General features: G+C 42.3%; 2 protein-coding genes across 2 annotated transcripts; both read right to left on the bottom strand.

Annotated features, from left to right (window-relative positions):
• Positions 1 to 6105: 6105 nt before the first annotated feature.
• On the bottom strand, positions 6106 to 7625 carry LOC111842110 (claudin-23-like). The gene has a single exon (XM_023808407.2). It carries the CDS (start codon positions 7375 to 7377, stop codon positions 6817 to 6819), a length of 561 nt encoding a protein of 186 aa, XP_023664175.2. The 5' UTR covers positions 7378 to 7625; the 3' UTR covers positions 6106 to 6816.
• Positions 7626 to 7858: 233 nt separating this feature from the next.
• LOC140592094 (claudin-23-like) lies at positions 7859 to 9553 on the bottom strand. Its single transcript, XM_072714299.1, has one exon. It carries the CDS (start codon positions 9449 to 9451, stop codon positions 8681 to 8683), a length of 771 nt encoding a protein of 256 aa, XP_072570400.1. The 5' UTR covers positions 9452 to 9553; the 3' UTR covers positions 7859 to 8680.
• Between the last annotated feature and the right edge of the window lie 813 nt (positions 9554 to 10366).

Here is a 10366-nt window from a genome sequence, read left to right as displayed (position 1 = left end):
CATTCATTTTTAATCTATATTAATCACAATTCATTTTGCATGAGCAAACACTCAAGAAAAAAGGGAATATATATGCACTTAACATGTTTATTGAACATCTTGAACACGAGTCGGATGCATTACATCTGCCACAGAAGTGCAATACCATGGACCCATATCAAAAAGCAAGATTTTTTGCTTAGCCGGACAACTTGTCATATTTAAGGTACCTCAGTTTAAATGGTCTTTATCTTTGTTCACTTACAATTAGCCCGAACTACCATAAATCCAACAAATAATCTGACTAATCATGAAATCCAATTCTAACCCGGATAATTGCCATTGTTAGCAATATCAGTTGATAACACATTACGCGCGGTGCTTTACGTATAAAACTCCGTAGCAACACGTCCACAGATAAGTTGGATGGTAGTGTGTGCAACCGATTTAATGAGCCACAAATGAGAAGTAGTGCTTAAACAGTATAAAACTACAAGTTTCCCTTCTGCCAACTCAGATTCTGAACTCGGGATCCTCTGTGCTGCTCCGAGAAACGGGAGCGTGCATGTCGTCACTTCTGGCTTCAAAACTCCGTAATACGAGTTCCCAGGGCAAATGGAATGCACCAAAACTGCCCGAAATGGGTTGACAGAGACATTTCAGGGATTTTGTCATTCTGCGCTGCAGATGGGTTAATTGCATTAAAAATTTTAATCAAATTAATCATGATGATGGATTAATCTGCGTTAACCCATTAATTTTGACAGCCCTAATTTTTTTTTATTGCATTTCACAAAGGATTTATCGGGGGGTGGGGCTGTTGTGCAGCTAAAGTGCACATATTTGGACTCGTTTACAGTTAGGCAACTACTGGCCTGCTGTCCGTTGTTTAATTCTGACTCCAGATGGAACGGCTACTCTTAAGATTTTGTTTTGTATGAAGAGTAATTAAGTCCATTGCCTTCCACTGCCGTGAGCATCTCACATTCCCTTAACTTTCTTTTGACATGCCTTTTTTTGGAAATGTGCCCTGTGTTTTGAAAACGGAAGTGGCACGTTAAACTGGTTTTTCTGCTTTTACGCAAGTGCATTTTTATGGTGGTGGTGGTGGTGGGGCTTGTAGATGTGGGTGAATGCACAGGTGAGGGGCTGCTTGTCATTATGACCTAATTAGGCTTCCTGTAGCTCCAGGGTGACTGTGCCGCATGAAACACTTTCCTCTGTTTCCTGAGGTGGTGAAAATGCTGAGAAGAATGTAGATCAGGGCTTCTGGCGTTTCCCTGCTGGCTTAGCTGACACAAAACAAAACTGAAGCGTAATGGGTGACACAATGGCCTGTGGGTAGTTAGGGACTGGACCCGATGGCCTTGTTGATTACATTGCAGTAGCAAAAAGAGTGACAATACAGAACTTCTCACCATCGATTTCATAGCGACTGGAAGTCAGTTGGGCCCTAGGACTGGTCTTCAGTTTGCTGGTGGTGTCTTAAATCCCCCTGATTCCCAAAGTCCAAATTTTGTCAACCATGCAAAGTCTAGGTGTGTGGGGGAGGTTCCCCTCACTGGATTTTACCTGGAGGGGGTCAATTGCATGGCTCTGTTTATACTGTTTTGGTCCAAATGTGGACTGCAGTCTCCCATTTCAGTATGCCATGCGTAACCATGTCAGCAGGATCTAAATTTCCCTTGCTGAGTGGAGAGCATAAACCTGGGTAGTTCCCCTCTTCTCTGTCCTCCCTGTTGTACAATTTATGGAAAGAAGAATCTGTACCAGACTCTTCTGCTGCATCTTATCTGTATTCCAGTTACTAGTGTACAATGTCCATCATGGAACATCTTGGGTTTTGTCTATCCTTGATTAAGTGCATTTTAGTTTAATTTTTCAGGCTCACTTGCAGGTGTTAATTGGATATTTATAACGTTACATTTGTTTAATAGCATCTCTTTTTGCTCTCCTTTAAGATCTGCATGTGTACACATAGGTGTGAGTGAAGTTTGGGGATAGATCACAAGATCAGCCATTTCTCCAACACCCCTGTAGAATCTTTCATGGAGTTAAGAGCCTAAAACAGGGTTATTCAAATCACGGTCCTCGAGGTCCGAGCCCTGCTGGTTTTCCAACCTTCCTTTACTTGTGAGCTGGGTGTGAAGCCTCTGACCAATCAGAATCAGTAATTCTATTAAACTAACTACCTGGGAGAACTGAAAACAAGGCATGGATTTGGAATCGAGGTCCAGATTTGAAGAGCCCTGGCCTAAAAGATGTGACTCTTCTGCCGACGATGGGATTCAACCAGTAACCTTCTGATCTCATGCATGGAGGCTTGACCTGCTACAGTAAGTCACATGGCAACCCCAACACCTGCAGAACACAGGCACAGATCTATAACTGGGAATTGACATAACCAATACGCACATACGCTTTCCCTGTATAAGGGCATGCATGTGGCAATTTGTCATAATAGCTCAAATACATACTTTTGTGCATTTGCACTGTTATGACAAGAATTTACTGTGCATTTTAACCTTCATATGGCAAATGGGTATAATAAAATGCACGGTAATATCTTGTCATAACAGTGCAAATGCACAAAAGTATGCACTGGCATTACAAGAAATTGCCGTGCGTATCACTTTCTCTAGCAAAAGCGTACTTGCATATCAGTTAGGTCAATCCCTCTCTATAACCTTGTGAGCTGTAGATTTCCCCCCGGTGTCCCTATCTATTCACCCGACTTGTCTCGAGACCCAATTTCAGCTGTAGATTTTGCTTCTGTGATTGACACACTGGTGCAAGTTGAAACAAGCTGGGGCAGTTACTGGCTTTGAGCACATTTTAAGGGTGTAGTCTTCAGTTTCCTGACAATCGATCTGCTGCTGCTGTAGGCTGAAACCCTTCCTCTGACTTTCTCAAACTTTTTACCTCGATGAAAGTCGCAAACCGGGCTGCATTCAACTCTCTCTACTAGCCTACAGCCATATCTGTCCAGTGATACATTTGTTTAGTCTTGTTTTCTTGCAGAAGTAAGCATCCCAACATGCTGTAGGAAGCGAGTCATTCTCTGAATCTAATTGTCTAGCCCAGACTCGCTGGCGTTTTGTGGTGCACAGCTGACCTCAAGCACTCGTATCAAGGTGAGTAGTGATTATTCCTGATTTGAAGTGAGGTTGAGCCGGCTGCTTTTTGAGCATGAACCTTGTCTTCTCGTTTTGTCCTCTTTGGAAATGTCGCCTTCATGTTCCTCATTCTGCTCAGTTTGTTTTACCCCTCTGAAGGGTTTATCTCATGCTGCAAATCTCTGCAATCCAAGGCTAGCTAGCAGGTTTTTTTTTCTCTTCAAGCACTGAAGCAGCAATTGAGCGAAAGTTAGTGTTTTTACATTCAAATCTCGCATGGTAAGGTAATGCTTTTTGTTCATTTTTTTTTTTGTTTTGCTGAGGTTTCTTTATACATTTTTTTCTGGATGAACTTGATTTACGAGTTGGGGACTTCTCAAATTACAGAATGTGAGACTGAAATCAACCTGAAAGGAATTTGTACACAGTTTAGTTTACAAAATGGTGGTCCCATGTACACTTATCCAGTTAAATATTAAGATCATCTCTCTTTTTTGTGCTTTATATGTTTGTATGCATTGTGAGCTTTTGGTAGAGTTTTTCAGACGGCATACAACCCACACAGATCTGATAACCTTCCTCTTTGTTATAACTTATGCATGCTATTAGGGTGTGTGCACTTTTTACTTCTCTTCACAATAGCCTGCATGTCTGGGTGGGGTTTATAAAAGCACCTGCGATGGAGCCTAAGATTCCTATTTATTAATATAAGCAAGATCTATTTGTTATTCAATCAGGGTTCATCCCAAAACCACTCAAGCCTGAACCTCAAGACGCTACATCTGAAAGCCACTGACTCCCCTCTCGCTGAAAAGATAGCATGGCCAACAATACAGGAGCCTTGGTCCCATGCGATAACAAACAGTGCAATGGACACGGCCATTGTTTTCTACTGAATAATGTCATCAGCTGTGAGTGTCGGCTGGGCTATGATGGGAACTTCTGCCAGGACCGTGTCAGCAAGCCCATCGGTGTGGCCCTCACCCTGGGCTTTCTTGGCTGCATTATTGGCATTGTTGCCCTTGCCTTCCTCTTTGCCTTCATCAAGAGAAGGACAAAAGCACATAAAAGGTACCCCATCTGTTTCAAACCCCCTCCTCTTTCTTTAAGGGTAAGCAGGGATGCATCAGGGCCAAATGCGAACCTTAATGTCTAATGATCTACAGCTCCAAGCATTATAGGTTTTGCAACTACAGAAGTCCAGATCTCTCTGCTACTCCATCAATTTCTAGACCATTTAAAGCTAATGTGTTAGTTGGGTGCATTAGACCATTTATACCTTTCCAGTGAATAGTCCTAAAACTGACAGCCAACCCCTAGAATATTGCTCTTTATCTCAGATTAATGTATAAATGAACTGGTGCTGCTGACTGTTAGCTGTATGGTGCTTTCTGCTGTGTCGTGATCAGTGCTTCTCTAGATGGCCTGTTTAAATTCTTAGAATGGGTTGTTTCTGCATTGATTTAGCCATTTCGTAGCAGCCTTTCTGTCAGCGTCTCGTATAACATCCTTCTGTGCTTTTTGCAGAAAAACAGTGACTACTCAGAAAGAGGTCATGATGAGTGAAAGTATAGGTCCTCTCTAGCAGAAAAGTCTGGAGCAGGTAGGTCTTTGGTCTTTGCTGAGCCGCAAGTGAAGGACGTCTTGCACCTTGTTGACTACCTCAAAACTGTGAATGCAATTTCAAATACGATGTAAAATTCCAATATTAAATAAATCCCATTCCATAAATGCATGCAGCTGATTCTAAGGGGAAATGTTTCTTTTTTATGTCTGCCTGGTCCTATTCAAATCTGAGATTTCTGGAGGAGACCGGACCCATCCACCAACAAGGGACATCCTCCTGCTTTCGATGGCTAACGTCATACCCTCTGTATAAACACGAACATCAGTACAACATGCTAAAATTGTCTGACATTATCCTGAGTCACATGTTTCTCATGCTTTGGGCAGGTTTTGTGGGACCTCAGTTATTATAGACTTCCATGTTTTGCATCCGCATTTTTCACCTGTCTGAGCTAAGGTGACGTGTCATCAACAGGACCAGCAGGTTCTGCAGCAGTGCTGAAATTCCGCTTCCTTGAACACCCTAGGAAGTGCCTTCTGAAGGCAAACAATTGTCTGTCTCTACAGGGGCTGGTTTTGGTTTTTACTTCACGCAGGTTTCGGTTGGTGTAGCTCCAGTCCTGCAATAAAGCGGCTGATGTGTAAAGAATTACCACGGTGACCTGACTTTGGTTGACATCTTATAATCCTGCAGTGTTACTCCTTTAATGCTCATTAATGCAGCAATTTTGTACACATAATTCGATGTAACTGGCACCCTCATTTCAAATTTTATTGCAATATTTTGAGGTTTTCACATTTATAAATGGATGTTTGTCTACCCATTGTATTTTAATGAATTTATAGGTGTCAGCTTTCATCACGTAACTTCACAGGACTCTCAACAACACAAAGAAGTCTGGAGATCCAACTCTTAGTGTGTGCTGCTGTCAAGCTCGTCCACTGCACCTCAGATTATTATTATTATGCTCTGTTTCATGCAGGGTAATAGTATAGTTCATGGGAATTTTCTTCTCCACAGTTACGATGGTGTATGTGTGTGGGAGGGTAGGAATAAACATGTTTTGCTAAGTGTGCTGTCGTGTACGTGATATTCTGCCCTCCTGCCTAGTGTCTGATTAAGATGTTTGCTGTCCTGAAGGCTATCAGAACTCTGACCTTACTACAGTCCCACAAACCAGATTTGTCCTGTCATGTCTGCCTGTGCTCTCTCTTCACCATTTCTACATTTTGTGAAATTCCTTTTGAGGTGTTTTTAAAAAAAAGAATTTCTCTTGGACAAAATCCTGTCAACTTTTTTTTTTTTATTGAGGGGGATCCGTTGTGCTGTTTTTTTTTGTAAGGCTAGACAGATATTGTTGGGATAAATAAATTACTTGCTTAAGTGGAGTGATAATAGTAATCAATTACCTAATTACTGCACCTTACTCAGTTTTAAACAGATGGACAATTGAGTACCTGAATTAAGCATAATTGGAACAGATTTCTTTTAAAAAAATTAAAACTACTTTTTATATGGACAAAAATGAATCAAAGTGATGTTTGAAATTTTATTGACAAAATTCCTAGTAATGCATTTATCAAATACTTCTTTGTATTGTAAATCGACCTACAATCAACAACTCAGTCCTTCAGTAATACCGTAAAAAAACAACCTCAGAAATTAGGGGGGCAGCATTAAATTCACCACACATGGCCCCACCCAGAACGGAGACCATGTGGTCAAGGTATTTAAATATTTTACGATACATACAGAGTATGTTGTATGCTTTAACATGAAAGTCAATTAAAAAAACTCCCTTTCGATTAGGCCTATATTACTTTGTACTAATTTAATTCCACTTTCATAACATTACCCTAAAGTGCTTGAATAGTGCATACAACAGTTTTCAAGCGGCTTAATTGTACCACCTAACTACTTGGAGTATAATTCACTGTATAAACATTCGCATCACAAATGTTTGACTATACGTCATAGTCCGGTTCCGCCAGAAGGATGGGCTGTCGGGACGGACATCTTCGTGTTGGTATTCAAGTGTCACGGGTGAATGTCCAAGTCTGGATTTCCGTGTTCAACTTCTCGATGGCTACGATTAGTGTATCCTTGCATTGTGACTCCAGTCCTGTGCGTCGGGTTACACTCCACAGACGTGATCTATCCAGCGTTTCTCCTCGTCCTACAGAAGTTGTAGAAGAAGGCCATTAAACAGGCTCCTCCGATCAACTGAAAACTGCTGCCAATGAATCCCAGCACAATGCAGTAATCTGCATGCAGTTCCGTGCCGCTGCTTTCCATTACTTTCAGCTGACTTGTGTACCAGGCAAGCGGGACGAGCGAAAAAACACCGCCGCAGAACACGGCCACGCCGCCCAGACCCGCGAGCAGGAAGTCTGGCGTGCGGCGCCAGCAGCGAAATCCCAGCACAGTCAGTATCTGAGCAATGCCGGTGAGAACGACCGAGGTTATCATGAGACCTCTGGCCGCTATCACAACTTCCTCGGCGAAGTACTGCGCGTCCTTCTGCTGGCAAGTGAGGCCACCCCCAGGGACCTCAGTACAAATGTCCCAAAGGCCCTGGTGAATAATCGTCTCTAGAGGTACTCCCAGGATCGACCCTACAGCCCTCCAGGCGGGCGCGCCGGTGGCGATCAGGTTGAAGAGCCAGCCCAAAAAGCTGGCCACCACTCCGAGCGCCAGGATACACACGTCTGGCATCGCGATCACAGTACAACGTTCACGAAATTCGCTTCGAAATACTGGGGTTAAGTAATAGGATTCGGTAACAAAAACGGACGAAAACAGCGCAGCTGTCTAGAGGAGATAGATGGGTAACTGACGCCCGCCCCATGGTACAGACAGCTCGGAGTGAAAATGTATAGGGTGTCATGTTTCTTTTATGTTTTTTTCCTTTGACATTCTTGCAGTCAAAGCATCGTACTGGCATGACGTAATTACACACCCCGTTTAATTAGTAAAAAAAACAATATGAATAGCACGCAGCTGACATTTCAGATAATAAGTATACTTGTTAAATCTTTACATGAAAGTAAGTGAAAATGTAGACGAAAACGCTTTTTAACCCGTAAACATTCAAGCAAATGTAGGGGAGAAAAGGTTAAAATGATAAAAAGGGTTAAGGTTTTTCGTTCTAATGAGAATTGCGGAAGGTTATTGATTGAGGAAGCTCAGATCGATATTCAGGATAAAGATCAATTTATTACAGTTCTTAGGAAACCATACAAGAAATACATGTCAATCGCAGACTGAATTACCAATAACTACCAATACACAGGTTTTAAGAAAAATATGTACAAAAAGTTCTTACAATAAATATTTCAATATAGTGCTGCATAGCGAATGAACTGTATGTTATCAAGTGTTAGGCCTGTATTTAGCTAATCTCTCAAACACACATTCAAACGTCTTCTAAGATTCACATATAGCCTACGTCAAGGAAAAACTAACAGCAGCTGTTTAGTGACTATTTGTATAAACTCATAAAATGTGCATTGTGCTGTACAAAACCGATTTAAAAAAAATTGCGTTGTACCAGCCCTTAAACTATCACTGTCGTGCAAAATTCGCAAATAAACAGGGGTGGCCGGAACAGTGTTATTATATATATATAAACCTTTAACGTTTTAAAGCATCAAAACGTACATAATGCACATGGCTCGCGTGGCTTAATATTTTCTGGCATTAATGACCCCGCACCTGAACTTATACAAATATTACAACAATTTGAAAAATATACTTACACCGTAACCTTATACTCACTATATCAGATTGCCATAACTAATAGTACAGTATAACAAACATTTTGATCAATTTCTTTTGCATGTATAAACGGATATAACGTACGTTTTCCACAAGGAATCTGTTTAGAGTGGCCCTTGAACGCCTATGGTACGAGCGTAACACAAAGACGGAGGAAACACATTGTCAGTCTTAATCGCCCCTGAATAAATACTTCCATTATTAAAATTAATTTCAAGCATATTCGTCACCCTGTCGGTTTTCACAAATCAGCGTCGCACATTCTGCTACTGTACGTGGTGTTGATCCTCCCCGGAGTCTTTGCCCGAGGAAAGTCCCGCTCGTACAGAGTGTCTCTGGAGTACGGGACGCTGCTGGCTTCGCTCCTGGTCCTGCTGATGCTGGGCACCTCGATCCTCCGGGGCATGGCCGCTGTGCTGTGGAAGTAAGTGGTTTTGTTGTTCGAACGTCTCTCTCCCCGGTTCCACCCGCCGCAGCAAGAGCACATTCCGATTATCAGGGCTGCTCCGCCGAGAACTTCCATGATGCCGCCGATGAAACCCAGAACAATGCAATATCCCGGTGCAATGCTAGAGGTCACTGATGGGATGGTTGTTATGATGTTCGTGTACCACGAAATGGGAATCAGAGTCATGACACCAGAGAGAAATATAAAAATACCCCCAATTCCTGCGATTATCCAGTTTGGCCGATCTCTCCAGCATCTAACTCCGAATGTGGCCACTGCAATGCCCAGCAGTGTGACCAGCAGAGATGCGATCATCAAGCCCTTGGCGACTGGGATTATCTGTTGGCTGAAGTAAGTTGTGTCTGGCTGGCTACACGTTACCGTGGTGGTAATTGTGGAAGCTCGGCATATATCCCAGATTCCCTGCTGTAGTATCATATCAGTCGCTTGATTCGGAATATTACTGAGTACTCTCCAGTTCGGAGCTGCAGTGCTGATCAGATCCAGCAGCAAGCCGCAGGGAGCAAACACCATCCCAAATATATGTAGACCCGGCGTACGCATGGTGTCCAGCAGCAGTGTCAGGCAAATTAACAACAGGTGCAGGCAGATTCCGACGTAGATGCCAACACATCCTCTCCTCAAAGCTTATGAACTTCTAGGGGGAGGTGCCGTGTGTCGTGGGTAGGCATCATGTGTCGTTTGGAATTTATGCAAGGAGAGTCAGGTTACAAGTCAACTATGTCACACTTTTTATTTAACTTGGGACACCAAACTAGCGAAAATTGTGTGTTTAAGATTAAACCTGACCAAAACAGTCCGCGAAAGTGACATTCATAAAAGTATTTCTAGATGAAATGTTACTATGACTGCCGATAACGTGAGTAAAGCAGTAACATAAGTTAGCGAGAACTTAAAAAATAAAGGTAAAAATATTTAAGTCAAAATTTAAAGGAACCGTTTAAGGAACGTTTCTAAACCTCTCCATTGGCCTGAGTTGCTTGGCATGTTAGGACAGAATGCTAAACCCGTAGTAGCACCGTACAGCAGTGTTAAGCGTAGTGCATATCCTGATCTGCCTGTTATGCAAATATGTGCAGAGGAACCGAAAGTAGTGCATTGTAATCTGATCTGAATAAAAGTATCAACTGGGCAATAAGTGAGTAAGCATCCTTTTTCAAATAAAAGAAGAGCACATTCAGAAACCTATTTCAAGAACTTTCTAGTTACTCGACCCACATTCTCTCCATGAAGTTATTCCGGCCCCAGTGGTGACATAAAGCCATCTAATCGTTTTCAGTGAGTGGGCAATGATCGTGCTCCATTGACTTGAAGCTGAACCTGAAAAAATCTGGTCCTAAAACAGTAGGCGGCATCCAAAGAGGAAAAATGAAGCCTATCATCAATTTTTGGTATACATTACTTTCAAATTCAGTACCAATATTTAGCTTACCCCTATTCCAAACATATGGACTATTG

The sequence above is a fragment of the Paramormyrops kingsleyae genome, chromosome 7 (assembly GCF_048594095.1).
Source record: "Paramormyrops kingsleyae isolate MSU_618 chromosome 7, PKINGS_0.4, whole genome shotgun sequence".
Classification (NCBI taxonomy): domain Eukaryota; kingdom Metazoa; phylum Chordata; class Actinopteri; order Osteoglossiformes; family Mormyridae; genus Paramormyrops; species Paramormyrops kingsleyae.
The sequence above is the reverse complement of the archived record's forward strand: the minus strand, read 5'-3'. Positions and strand labels throughout refer to the sequence as shown.

Excerpts from the sequence above, each read along its gene's own strand:
- LOC111842110 (XM_023808407.2), bottom strand. The coding sequence starts at position 7,377 with ATGCCAGACGTGTGTATCCTGGCGCTCGGAGTGGTGGCCAGCTTTTTG.
- LOC140592094 (XM_072714299.1), bottom strand. The coding sequence starts at position 9,451 with ATGCGTACGCCGGGTCTACATATATTTGGGATGGTGTTTGCTCCCTGC.